Below are 14,723 nucleotides of genomic sequence, written 5' to 3' on the forward strand. Positions count from 1 at the left end.
CGGCGAGAGTGCGTACCACCGGGCACAGCGACACCGCAGTGCGCGCCGCCTGTGGACGGAATTAAAAGCGCGGGTCGGCGTATACGCCGAGAAGCTGCTCGCTGTGAGGGGTCCCCGGGGTCCCCGAAACGTCGGCTGGATGTTACAATTTAATAAAGCGTGCAGTCGGAGCTTGCTCCGCGGAGTCCCGGGCGGCTTGTAATGAACGCGCGGCGCCGCCGAGAGCGCTGCTCGCGGTGCTGCCAAAGGCAAGAAATGCCGCGCGCGCGCTTCTATGGAAGCGTAAGTCGGCGTCTCGGCTTGTTTTCTTTTCGGAACCGCGGATGGCGTGAAATGAAAGACTAATGCGGCTCGCCTTTGAATTAAATCGTCCGCTATTCGCCTGTCTTTCTTCTGCACAAATCCACCTTTTTCTTTTATATGCTCTCTTACTTTCCTTGGGATCTTTAACATGCACTGACATCGGACAGCACACGGGCGCCTATTGCGTTCCGCCTCCATCGAAAAGTGGCCGCCGTGTTCGGGTTCGAACCCGGGTACTCCAGCTCAGTTAGCCCAGCGCCCTAACAACTGATCCACTGCGGCGGGTTAATTGCGTGAAAAGAGAGGACAAAAAAAAAAGTGCAGATGAAGCTTTGGTCAAAAGTCTTGTGGACACTGAGCCGGAGAACCAGGATTCCAATCCGACCCCGTCGGCCGCGTTTCGATGGAAGCGAAACGCAAAAGGAGCCCGTGTGCTATGCGATCCCTAGGTGTTCGAAATTATTCCGGAGTCCTCCACTGTGGTGTCATTGCACATATTCAAATTCTGGATGTCAAACCCAGCAATTTACAGTTTATTTACCACAGGCTTTTGCGGCGCTCCTGAATCTCGAAAAGTCCCCAGAAGTGAGGACAAGCGTCGTCTTCCTTCGCCGGAGATTCGGAATTTCGCGTACGTCGTAGCTGCAGCTACCCGGCTCAAAGTCAAACCCTGTGGTCTGAAGATTTTTCGACCAATCCGTACATAGTACGCAAAGTCTAGGGCGTGAAGCGACCCTGATCTGGGCAGTTACGGTGACCAGTAATCATCCGCCTTTTCTTTTCTTTAAATTAAACCTTACCATACTAAACTGCGCTTTGGTATGGTTTAATTTAATTAAGCTATACCAATAATTTAACGAAAAGGAAAGACGAATGATTACTGGTACTGTATCGTGCAGCACCTATGTTTGAATAATGAATGAATTAACCTATTTTTAAAACGAATGCAGAACGAGCTTCCTGATATAGTGCATTTAATCAGAAGCGTATGCTTGCAGAAGATCCCCAGCTGGTCGAAATTATTCACGGCACTTCTCTCTCCTTTCACTCCCACCTTCCTCCCTTCTCCTACGGCGCAACTGGTTGCACCGATAAGTGAGACAGTAACCGCATCTTTCATTTCCCGATAACCAGTCATCATCATGTTTGCAGAAAAGAGCCTCTTTCACATACGGATAAAAACAAAAAATATCACATTTCGTCTCTGATATTAATATTCCGCAACCATGAATTTTTTTATTAATCTGCAGTATGTAACTTTATATAGAGCAATTTTAAATCAGCATTTGTTTTGCCGTTCTCATTACTTGATGGACTTCGTCCGTCCGCAGGCATAACCTGATGGATGTCATGGCCCTCACTTTTTTAATCGCTGCGTTGTTGTTAGGGGATCGCTTGAACAAAATTTTAAAAACTGCTTTTTATTTTTTTATTATTTTCGCACTTACGAAATTCACGCTCGCTCTGTTTAATTATAAATCAGCGCGTCGTTAAAGAATTAACGAATTGGACTCCTGCAGAATGCTTTTCATGCCGCTTCCGCCGCCTTTCCGCCACGGATCTCCCAACCATTTTGCTGCCCTCGGGCGCATTGAACAAAAACAGAACAGAACTGATTGAGCCAATGCCAACTTCATATCAACCAGCGCAGTGGCTCAGTGGTTATGGCGCTGTTAACCCAAAAGACGCGGGTTCGATTCCAGCCACGGGAGGATCGATGGAGTTTCGATGGAGGCGAAATTCTAGAGGCCCGTGTACTGCGCGATGTCAGTGCACATTAAGGAACCGCAGGTGGTCGAAATTTCCGGAGCCCTTCACTACGGCGTCCCTCATAGCCTGAGCCGCTTTGGGACGCTAAACCCCATACAACCAAGCCATCAAACAAGCTTCGTATCCCATAAGCTGTCGTTGGAAAGGTATCGGCTGATGTTTGTGTTTTTCATAGCCCGAGCACCCAGTTTCAGGATGGTCAGCATTTAATGACTCCAGCTCAGACTAGATCTGCGCAAGCTTCCAACCAGTAATGTCCAACCACTAAGCGTTGATTTTGGCTGCCTAACAGCAACGAGGCACATCAGCAACGGCGGGTTTCCATTCTTTGTCGCTACGTTCAACCTATAATTTTTTACCTGGCTAGGCGCTGAAATTCAGTACGCGATACCCGTCATTATTTGAACATACAGGGTCTGTTCTGAAAGTAGTAGGACTGTTTTTTTACTGGGCGAACGGGCGGACGAGAGGTGGTCTGCTCGTGCAGGATCGTTGAAGGGGGATATTGGGAATGCTGGGGAAAATCGGCAGTCGGCTCTCGGCCGTTGAAGAGAGGAGGTCGCTTGTACTGTGAACCCCTGTCGAAACGTCTCGTCACGCAAAATCATCGAGCGTTTACTGGATCAGCGATACGCGATCAAATTTTGAGTAAATCTTGGTAAAACGGGCAAAGAGACTCACAAAATGATTAAGGAGGCCTACGGTGACGCTTCCATGGGTAGATCAGATGTTTTTTGAGTGGCACAAGCTGTTCCGAGAAGGTAAGGAAAGATTGGAGGAAGACGACCACTCCAGACGCCCTTCGACCAGCAAGACCAACGAAAATGTGTAGCGAGTGAAACATTTACTTAACAGTGATCGTAGAGTGAGTATCAGAATGATTGCTGATGTCTTGAGCATTCCTCAAATCCAAGTTTTTGAGATCGTGACAGAAACCTTATCCATGAGGAAAGCGTGCGCGAAGTTGGTGCCGGGAGAGTTGTCAGAGGAGGAAAAGGCCAACCGGTGGATCTTCTTCATCATGTGAATGAGGACCCCGATTTTTTGGCCAGCACAAGGCGGCAACGCTGCCTCAGCCCCCCTACAGTCTCGAATTGGCCCCGGCAGACTTTTTTCTATTCCCGAGAATAAAATCGACGCTCAAGGGGAAACATTACGGATCGGTAGAGGTGGTTCAACAGGCCGTAACGAGGGAGTTAAACAGCACTCCGGTCCAGGCGTTCCTGGAGGCGTACGAAAACGGTAAAACTCATTGGCAGCAGCGTGTAGGTGCGGAAGGGTGCTACCTTGAAAAATTGTAATGGTTTGTGCTATTCTCTTGAATAAATTTTGTTTAAAAAAATGAGTCCTACTACTTTCAGAACAGACCATGTACTTTGCAGCCAAAGTTAATATCCTTTTCAGCGCCCAAATTTTGAAGCGATTTCAATATAGGTGAACTTGCAGGGGAAGCACTTTCAGTCGCTACATTACTGTTTGCTAAAACCAAACGAAGGAATAGTTTCCAACAGCTCAAAAGCCGCGGTGGCTCAGTGATTATGGCACTCGGCTGCTGACCCGGAAGACGCGGGTTCGATCTCGGCCGCGGCGGTCGAATTTCGATGGAGGCGAAATTCCAGAGGCCCGTGTACTGTGCGATGTCAGTGCACGTTAAAGAGCCCCTCGAAATTCCCGGAGCCCTCCACTACGGCGTCCCTTATAGCCTGAGTCGCTCTATAGGACGTTAAACCCACACAAACCTAAACCTAAAAGCACTTTTCTTGCATTTTTTTTTAATCGCAAACACATTCCACTCAAACTCGGCACAAATTCGTGTACACCGTATATGAATATATTTGCAGCGCGTTATTTTTTTTGTTCGATCGTTTCTACATTGACTGCTTTTCTTCAAAATTTCCGCATTTTCTTATCTTCTACGACCTGCAAAGCCCGTTTTACAAGCAGTTCGCGTGAAAAGTTTAGCAGATATAAGTGATTAAATAACAAAAAAAAAAACACATATTACCCCTGCGGCTTAAGTGAAACGCGAAAGAGGTGTACACAAACAAGCGCAAAGAGGGTGAGAGGGGCTGCGCAGAAACGGGCTTCGTGGCGTGCGTGTCCATAAGCGGAGATGATCATTTTTAGTGTTGGTGCTCGGCGACGTAGCAGGGCGGCAGCGGCGCAGTTTCCTACGGCGTGCGCCAGCGCTCATGATCGCTAGCCATAAATTAGAACGGCCTGGTTTATTGGCGAAACAAACGGGGGACCCGAGCCTCACGCCACGACGTGGGTGGGCACGCTGCGAGCACGGGGCGACCGCTCTGTTTACCTCTGCACGGCGAAATGAGTGGGGAGGAGGAAATTTGTGTAGCGCGTGGAGAGCGCACGGGCCGCTCTAATACACTGCTACCGGGTATTGCGCTCTTTCGCGCTGAACACGGTGACCTCGAAAACGATGGGTGTTTTGTAAATAATGCGCTGTGTTTTCTTTCTTTCTTTATTGAATACTGCAAACCTTATACAGGTCCAAGCAGGGTGGGTAAAATGACAAACAAAACAATAATAACAAAGTTAGTAAACATCAAAGTGTGGCGAAAGGCAATAAAGAATCATTCCAGTCCGTTACTGTGCGAGGAAAAAATGAAATAGTTTTGACTACTATCGTGCGTATGCCGTTGTAGTTTTGGTCATTGGGCGTAATCATCTTAGAAGCGCTGGCCTGTTCTAATTACAAAGGGAGAAAAAAAAAAGTGTTGCGCTGGATTGGTGTACTGACGCATCCGGCAACGCAAATAACTTGTTTGGTTTGGTTTGGTCTATTGCGGTTTAACGTCCCAAAGCGACTGAGGCTATGAGAGACGCCGTAGTGAAGGACTCCGGAAATTTCGACCACCTGGGGTTCTTTAACGTGCACTGACATCGCACAGCACACGGGCCTCTAGAATTTCGCCTTCAAGAAATTGTGGCGGCTCAGAGGGTTAAAATATCTAATGCACAAATCCTGCTCCAGGTAAATGTGGACAGAACAGAAAAATGCCCTGATTGGTATTTTTATCGTGCAAGAAACCTCAGCTCGTCCCTCAGTCACTCAAAAAGAATCAGTTTCGTTTGTAGACCGAGCAAAAGGTTTGCGGCAATCGAAAGCTAGAAGGGGGATAAAAGATAGACGACCCACATTATTACTGAAACCCGTAGCGATGTGACAAGAGACAGATTTAAATAAACTACAACCAATTTCATACCTTGTGTAAGTGAACCATGGAAGTGGACAAGGACGTTCTGCTGACGTGCTGGCAAGGCCAGGCACATTGAACTGGTTGAGTATACCGCGTCGGCATGGTCTATTATGCATCTACTGTTACTGCGCTCTGACAACCCGTTGGCCCACACGGCAGTTTAAAGTACCGCTACTACGAAAACCATAAACAACGGCTAGTGCTGCTAGTGCTGAAACGAGTTTTATTTCTGCTACCGTTAAAACGATGTAAGTGCGGCTAATGCAACAGCGTCTGTTACCAGCTCTGCTGTTTCCTATATAAGGTCATCGCGTATACTGGTCGAGTAGTTGTGCGCACTTGATAAGCATAGATGGGGGGCTATTTGGCATCTACTGCAGTGTCGTTTGGGCGTCTTCATGCGCATTGGCACAGAAGCAGAAATGCAGTACCACAAAATGAAAAAGTCACAGAGTATTAGTTGGTGCTGGGAGCTTGAATTCGGGTTTAAAATGCAAAGTAGAAACTCCCAAAAGAAAAATAAAGACACATAAATTTCGATTTCATTATTTGATTGGTGTAAAAAAATGTACAAGCATCCCGAAATTTCATTATAGAAGGACAAATTCTGAAACTTAGCGGCTGCCAGTTAAAAAAAAAAAAAAGGAGAAAAGCAGATCTCCTAACGAGTGCCTACTGAAAGTTTTCACAAGGCGGGTCCCATAATTCCATATGTATACATATGGCTTATATGGAATCAGTATGGAGTGTATCGAGTCGGTATGGACGCAAATGAATGCGCGTGTGGTTTCTTACGGAATACATATGACATCATGCACACTTTATGGAAGATGAATGGAAATTTTACGGAAAGTTTATAGACTATGCAAAAATCGTATGGATGTCCACATATATTTCCTCATCATATGGACTCTATATTCCCTTAATTCCATACGAGCGACCCGTACGGAACGTTTGAGTAGGGGTGACACACCACAAGCGTACGCGCACACCCCACCAGAAGCATCAAGTGGTCGAAAAATTGTTCGAAAAAAAAACTGGGCCAAAGAAAAAAAACAAACTGAAGGAGGCGGGCGCCGGAGGGGGGAGGGGGTGTTATAGTAAACGTTCGGTGCCCAATGTCTGTTTTTCGAAGAATCAAAAAAGCAAATAAACTGTCACTCGTCGCTCGGACTGTCAAGCTTCTCGATTGGTTACCGGGAAGGGACAGCAGCATTGTTACGGGTCACGCAGCTCTGTACACTGGGCCCGGTCCTCCTCCACAGGACAAGTGGTCCGGGCAATGTGTGCTTTTCAAACAAAAGCCGTTGCGCAGCTCCTTCGCGCGTCTGCCGCCACAACTTCGTCGGCCGTATATACACTGCAAGCACGGAGGAGGAGACAAGGGCCGGTTGAATGCATACACGCTCAGCCGCAGCATTGAGGTGGGCTGTGGGGGCCAGTCAGTCAGCTCGCGCCGGACGGGTCAGGGCTTTGTGCGCTCGCCGACGGCGTTGTTTTGAGCGGCTCGGCTAGTAGCAGCTCGCAGTCGCGCGCGGTGTGTGTATAACAGGTGTTTCCCGACAGGAGCCAGCGTGCGGCTCGCGTGGACCGGTCACAACAGCGCTTCACAAAGTCAAGCGGGCGAATGCCCGCCAATTCCATTGTGGCTTCCCTAATCAGTCACTGCCGACGTTTGCATTCAGGCCAACGCTCCTCCGTTCGCGAGGAAACAACGTGACCAGGAAAGGAAGGAAAAACGAATCGGCCAGTGAAAGAGAGGTGTGCGTGTGTGTGAGAGAGAGAATGAAAGAGAGAGAGAGAGCGAGAGAGGACACGCAAAGAGAAAACGATGCACCCTGCCCGTACTTTGGTAGCTTCGTCCAAAAATTAATGTCGACGTTATACACAGCCTAGCGAACCAACATCCCCCGTCTCCGAAGTACTTATCCCGCTCGTCTGTTGCCCGCCCTATTTTGCAAGCGCGCATTCTTGAGCTTACGATTTCGTCTGCGTTCTCAGACTGCGAGTATAATGACCGGTTCGGAGAGTGCTTCTGACAAGGCCCATAAGTTACGGCGCCGAAAAGAGACGGAAGTTCGGATATTCTGCATTCTTGCAGGAAGCTAGGCTTTTGTCGGAAGGCACAGCGTATTTATCAAGCTGCATTTGGAAGAGAATTGAAACAGGTCGTTTCCTGGGGAGAATATGGCGGAGTGGGAGGCATTGTCTTTCCGTTAGGGAGCGGCCGTTCCGAGAAACTTCGGGAATTGAAAAACGAACCCATGGCGATTAACTCGGCGTACTCTCGTTTACTCGTGTTCTGTCGCTACTCACTGTGCGTGAACTGAATTGATAAATGATATGCACAAATCATCGCTCAACTGCACGTCTGGTCCTTGTTTTTCTTCTTTTTTTCTGGTTCCTAAACATGTACCACATCGGCATTCCTGACAGGTCGTGTTCTCTTCCGGAAAAGTCGCAGAACCAGGTCGTTACTCAAGCCCACCATTAGCCAAATTCTCTCTGCGCGACTCTCCAAGAACAAAATGCGTTTCGTTCGATTACGGGTTGCATTTAGATCCGCTTTTAAAGAACCGACCCCCAAAACCTGACGCGTCCGCGGAGCTCAGCGTTCGAACCTGCCGTACCGGGGACACCGTACCAGTAATGCGGGGCGAGCTAGAGAGATTTGGACAAATCCAGCGAAAACCGCGTCGCAGAAGCGAATCAAGGGATCTGTTGAGCTAAGCGGCCGAGACGCGGGAAACCTCGGCCCCGTCCTCTCTCTCTCTCTAGCACCAAAATGGATTCGACAACGGCGGCAGTACACAGCAACAGGGTCACATGCAGGACAAACACAAACGCACACACGCAAACGAACATTATAGCCTGACCCGCCTCCTCGCGCGAGACACAATGGTGTGGAGAGTACGGAGTGGACCATTGTCGCGGCCTTTCCCACCCCTTGGCGGGGTCCGCACGCCGCGTATGCGACGGCCGAGGGAAAGTCAGCGGCCCGAGTCGGGGGTACTGGAACCGGGGTGGCGGTGGCGGCCCGTGTCGCCCCGCTTTGTGATTCACCCTTCGACAGCTGCGCGCTTTTCCAAGCTGCGGGCGACATCGATGCTCCCGGCGGCCGCAGCGCGCTCGGAGGTAAACACCCGTTCGGCAGCGACGTCGGAGACCCGCTAGGGCGGCGGCGAGCCACGCTTTGGCGGCGCTGGGGCGAGGCACAAAAGGAAGACGTCCCCGATCGTCGTCGTCGCCGCCGCCGGAGGTCAGGCGGGCCTCCGTCGCCTCCTCGCACGAGTCAACGCTCCGCCGCTGTTTGCGGAACGACGCGGCCGCCGCCGCCGCCGCAGCGATTGTGCGAGGGAGGCGTCGCCGAGCTCGCGTGCGTCCGCGGAAAATCGTGCGGCGATTTCTTTCTTTTTTCTGAATGAACGGCTTCACGACCGTTCTCTACCTCCACTCACACTACGCTACCTTGAGAAAACACGCACACAAAGGCCTGGCACTTGGGCCGCGAATGTGGCGTACAGTCGGGGACAAAAGTCTCCGGACCACGTGTTCCTTTAACGAAGCCGATTGCTCTGCTATTAGTCGGCGGCTGGAGACCACACATGTGGAGGTAAAAGTTAATTTTTTGTTCTTTCATCTCCACAAGTGCGGTCTCCAGCCGGTGTCTGATAGTAGAGCCATAAGCTTCGTTTCAGGAACACGTGGTCCGGAGACTTTTGTCCCCGACTGTACGTTGGCGCTATCGCAGAATTGTGACGAGGGATGGTTGGTTCATATTTTCAGCGCAGGGCCGATACAGGACTGCACAGCTCTGCGTTTTGCCTTCCTGTTATGTGCTGTCCTCGCGCTGTTCTTTCCCGTGGTACTACCCATCTTTGCTTCGGAGAGCCGTTCGACCGTCGCGTCTTTTGGTTACTGGCAACTGTTACAACTAGAATGGAGCGACGACTGACCGACGCGAACTGCTTGTTGCGTGAGGGTGGTGCTGCTGCCTCTTGGCGATCGCTCGCAACAACGTCTTTCTACAGCGCCACCGAAGGAGCAACAAAATTCTGCGAGGTAGCAGTCATTCACGCGTTGGCAGACGCATACTCCAATAAAAACGTATTAGCTCTGTGCTAGCCCCGTTTGCTCTGCATTCGCGAATAGTACTGGCTGTCCGTCGAAGCCGCCCCATTAATCATCGCGTACAGGGCGGTCACAAGCAGAGAAAAGCTGTGACAACAGTTGATTTTTTGTGTACTTTAAATAGCAGTCGGCTTCAAAACACTTATGCGATAAACGCGGCCTTTCTGCACGAAAAAACCCTTCAGAGGACCTGTACGGCGCACAAGTATTGTAATTATTGAGACAAAGAAAGATACATGCGAAGCACTTCGCCAACCCATAAGACCAATTAATGTTTACAAGTACTCTTTGTTCCCATCAGCTATCTGTTACTGGAATAAACTGCCATCCACTGTTGTGAACTGCGACACAGTCGAATCTTTCTCAGAACGTGTTGATCGCCTTGATCTAACATCATTGCCACCGTGTGGATGAATTGTTATTTTTGTGTTTATTTGCGCCTATACTTGTTTTCCTTGTTCACTCCGCTACCGCCATTTTTTTCCTACCTTGTATCCACTCCTGCATGGGCCCGAGCAGGGCCTGCTGTATTTCTAAATAAATAAATAAATACGAACACGTGCCGCTATTTATTTTGCGAGCTGCTTGAGAACCGTGTTGTAGAAAAGCGGAGCTTAGCAGAAGCGAAAAGGCGCCAAGACGCGATCCGCCAGGCTCCGAGACCGGCCGTGTTTGCACGCTGATATTCCATCAGCCTGCCACGCATGTAGACGCCAATCACGGCCGATTTGCGCGCGCCGCATCTCGGCCCTACAACGGCCTCAAGTGGACAGATCCCGTTCGCGAGACTCATCGTCACCTCGATGTCGTTGGGTCGCGGAAGACCGGAGGCCACCGCGGTTTGGCTTCGCGCGCTCAATTCTATCTCCGAGGGACTCTTATCGCCTTCTCTTCATCTCCTGTTATTTCAACCTTACCAGATCTGTATACCGGTAGTTATACATGCACTTTTACGTCATGGAACGGATCTATTTATTTATTTAATATATTGTTACGGGGTAGTTCCGCTTGGGATTGCAGAGAGCGGACACGGAAAACAGGGCTTCAAACCACAGGCGTTTACTGCGGGCACCAGCCGACACTGCTCGACCGTCGTCTTCTTCACAAACTCATGAGCTTCTTCTTCCTTCCTTATGCATGCACCGCCTAATGTAACAATATAAATTAAATAAAATAAAGATCTATATAAGTTATTTTTAGGTGCTGCACGTGCACTGATATTTCATATCCCTATTTCTGTGGGGTCTCGTCGTGCAGAGAACATCTTGCACTTTGTTGCGGTATAAAAGCGACAACAGCTGCAACGTTTTCCCTCAGTTTCAACCAATTTACACAGAGGCAGCTGGCACGACTGGCATGTATCAAAGTGGCACGGCTGACTCCAATCATTGCTTTGACCGTAACTCTCAAATCGCTGGTCAGGCCATGGGCTAAGGATTATAAAAAAAAAAAAAAAGAATACGCGTGCTTTACAGACCACGCATCCAGTTGTATGCATAAAATGGCGCAAAATTAAACGCGTCTGATTTGTATACTTCTGTCATACACGGACATGCCTTTGTTTCCGAAAGTTGAACGCTTCGCTCGCTTTGTTTTGTTTTGTTAACTTTGCAGATCTGCGTTGGCACTTCTGCTGGCAAGCAGATTTTATTTTACAATAAATTTCTCACCAGGGACGGATTGATGGTTAACACTAGGAAGGGGGGGGGGGGGGGGGGGGGGTCTTACTCGCGCAATGAATTTCTTGGTCGCCTCCTTAAAAAAAAATAATAGAAAGAAACCGACACAGATGCAGCCTTGCGTTCGCTTTACCCCGCTTCCCTTTAATTTACAGCTATTTTCACGCCAACCTGCACGATAAAACGCCCGCAAACTTGATTCCAGGAAAAAACAGAACGCAGAACATTTCAGTGCCGAAACTTTTGGTGTCATAACCAAATTTTCTCGGGGATACAACCAGGAGAGCACGGGCAGTTTTCTTTGACCGTTAATCCATCCGCGGCGAGCGTTGCATTTGAACGTTCGCTCAATACTTAGATCATCGCGAGTTGTTTTTATCTGCGCTGTGGGCCTGCAGAGCCAGTATCAAAATCATCCATGCTGCCACACAAAATTTAACAACGAAATTGGCATAAATATGGAAGAGGAAAATCTACGAACCCTCTCCGCGAATATCAGTACATCGCGCTTACGAGACTGAACCGTCAAGGAGAGACTTACATTGGTGCAACGCCCTATACTAGTCGCTATTCTCGGCGATTGCAAAAAAAAAAAAAAAAAGTGCGGTAGAAAAAGGGGAATCGCACCCAAATATTTCCTAATTCTAGTATTTCCGAAAGTCCAATAGCACAACCTTGCAGAATTCCGCAGGGGTTTGCGCACGGCCAAGGGAACCATCTCAGATGGGACCCATTCCACCGTTTCGTAGCTTCCATCAGAATGGGAACGCCCAGCTCTCGAATAGTATAGCTGATGAGAACTGCGGGAAATTCTGACGCATCGTAAACAAGCAATAAACCGAACAGACGGCTAGTAAGTCTACGCCGTTTCTCATCGCGCAGCTTCTGCGCGCGCCAACCACCCCGCTTCATCAGTGGCTCCGCGCTGAGAAGAAACTGAGCGAAAAGAAGCACTGGGCTTCGACGTCAACCGCATAAACATCTTGCGATCTCGGTGAAGACGGATATCCGCTGCCGACGACTATTGCACAAAGTTTCTTCCCATTCGCGCAAGCGCGAACGGACGTTCACCACTCCGGCGCGTCTTGGCCCTCCGAACCAACTTCCGAGCTGTCAACACACTCAATCGAGCAAGGTGCAGCACAGGCAGCACAGCCAACAACTTACGTGCATCGGCGGCATCCGCGGTGCAGGAGACGATGATGAAGGTGACGAGGGAAAGGGCAATAATCCGAGAGGCCGTTATCCAGAGGAGGAGCCGCCGCCGCTGCAGGCGGCAATCGCGCTGACCAGGACGTGGTGCCATGGCTCGGAACAGGCGGCGATCATGCTACGCTCGCCGACACCAGCGCAAGACGTCCCACGGGCGCGCACGGCGGCGCGTTGCCGCTCTTGTAGCGCGCCGTCGTCCGGCGGCAGTCGTCGCGTGCCGGTCGCGTTCTCTTCGGCCGGGCCGTCGGCGTCTTTGGGAACCAGTCGCCTCGGCCGCGACCACCACGGGGAGCCAGCGCGCACCGCGAAACTTCTTCCTTCGCCCAGCGCACGACGCGGAGGAGAGTGCGAGTCGGCCCGGACCCGTCCAAGCAGGCGCCTCCTCTGTGCGTCGAGCGTGGCTGCGCTCCGAGCGCAGAGCAGAGCGCGTTCGCTGCTGCCGCCGCCGCCGCGGTCGCCGCGACGCCAGCGCCACTCCGAGCGGTGCGGCTTCTCGTGCCGCTCCTTTGGAGCGGTGAGGTGAGAGGCCCTGGAGCGGATCAACTCCCTGGAAGAAGCTGAGGAGGAGGAGAGGGTATCCACGGCGAGCGGCTTCTCTGCTGCGCGACACGTGCTGGAAAAGTGGTTAGACTGGAGGCGCACCTGGCTATGTTGTTCGGATAAGTGGCAGCTTAAACTACTTGCTCGCTGTTTCATATTATAGCGGTGTCTAATACCCTGTATGACGCGGGCTGCGTGTGTGAAAGATGATCACATACTTTTGTGTGTTGTTTGGTGACGTTGGATTAAATATGCTGGGTAAAATTCGGCCAGATTTCGGCTTAGGAGGTCGCCAGTTTCGGTGCCACTTTCGGCATCAACTTCGCCGCGATGTTTGAGATCATCTTCGACTGACATTGCAGAGAATGGGAGCTGCGAGCCTTTCATGATTTAAACAAAACGAATAAAAAGTGGTACAAATGGAGAATAACGACTGTCGAACTTGAGAGGTCGATGTTAAATTCATTGCGTAAAGAAATGACCTCCGGGTGCATCCGGAAGCATTATGAATCTCCTCGCCGTAGAAACATCACCTTTTGACGCCAGAAAGAGAGGGCAGGTTGTGTACAGGGTGTACTGTCGTGTTTCTTCGGCTTGTGCTCGACGTTTGCGTAGAAGCAAAATTCGTTAGCAAATGTTTTCATGGGACAGGGCGTTCTTATAATACATAGTATATAAGTGAATTGCGCAACAACTTAGACAGGACACAGAAAGAAACACATACAACAGTTCACGAGTATAAGTTATCGTCAAAACGTCTGTACATAGGAACAGCGCTGCAGGCAGTAAATTTTCACAGATGAAAATCTCACATCTTGATGTCTTACATCGAGTATCCGGTAAATGCATAAATTCACTTACAGTGCTATTTCTCTGTATCAAAGAAGTATGTAGGCTGGAGGATCATATACTTGTTAATAAATTGTATACTTGACGTTCAAACACGCTTGTGTCTCATTAGAAAGAGTACAATAAGAAAAGAAAAATCAAGTCGCAAATCCCATTTACTTACTTGCTTTTTTTTTTCATTTAGTTGCGTGCACGCTGCGGGTGGAAGAGGACTTGAAATAACGCAGATGCCTCATTGCCCTCTCATCCGTCACTGGCAGAGACAGCTGAGCGGAACTAAAACAGTCAATTCATCATTCGGACCGGCCTTGGAAAGCACACTACTCTATGATTCTGGAAGCGCCATTACGGAGTGTGCGGCTTTGGCTTAGCCTCCGTGCATTTGCGTTATCAAGGCACTTAGAAAGTACCTCTAAGTGCATGAAGTTTCGTTTTCTTCTCACGGCATCAGGAATATCGGTTGGCAATCCCAGACGTATCCTCCACTTGCGGAGAACGCAGGTTCCATTGCACTCGCAAGACTTCAACACTGTATTGGCCGCATTCATTTGGAAACACAAGCTGTATCTATAACTGGTAGGCATTATACGTGGGCCCCAATTAGTAGTTGTGTTGTAGAAGGCCGAGAACGTCTTCGGGTAACTACCAGGGCCCCGTAATAACAGGGCATTGGCCCTGGGCCCTGGATACCTTTCAGCAATATGTCGGCACTAGCTGGTCGACCGCATCGTCCTGATTGCTATCCTGATCTTCATGATTGGCAGCATTAGACCCCCCCCCCCCCCGCCAGCCTTATCAACAAAGATAAACATCTTCAAAAAAGGACTACAGTTAAGATTGCTGCAGTTGACATAAGCGAGTAATTGCTTATAAGCATCTTCCTGGAGCCAGTCGTACGGCTGCATATCCGTATGGAAGGAAGCCATGCGGCTTCATTTGGCCGTATATGGCTGCGCTTGGGCGATGCTAAAGAGTAACTACTGCCTTAAGTTGTATCTACTGCACGTATGGGGGATCTTCC

The 14,723-nt window shown here is 49.7% G+C and overlaps 1 protein-coding gene across 3 annotated transcripts in view; it reads right to left on the reverse strand.

Annotated features, from left to right (window-relative positions):
• Nucleotides 1-12,715, reverse strand: part of LOC149339442 (roundabout homolog 2-like) — a 168,111-nt gene extending 155,396 nt beyond the window's left edge. For all 3 annotated transcript variants that reach the window (XM_089548239.1, XM_089548237.1, XM_089548238.1), the window contains exon 1: nucleotides 12,269-12,715. In XM_089548239.1, the coding sequence (XP_089404365.1) occupies nucleotides 12,269-12,407 (139 nt within the window). In that variant the 5' untranslated portion in view covers nucleotides 12,408-12,715. The remainder of the gene's footprint in view (nucleotides 1-12,268) is intronic.
• Nucleotides 12,716-14,723: the final 2,008 nt, after the last annotated feature.

Source organism: Amblyomma mixtum, chromosome 6 (assembly GCF_055824585.1).
Source record: "Amblyomma mixtum isolate Tamu chromosome 6, ASM5582458v1, whole genome shotgun sequence".
Classification (NCBI taxonomy): Eukaryota; Metazoa; Arthropoda; class Arachnida; order Ixodida; family Ixodidae; genus Amblyomma; species Amblyomma mixtum.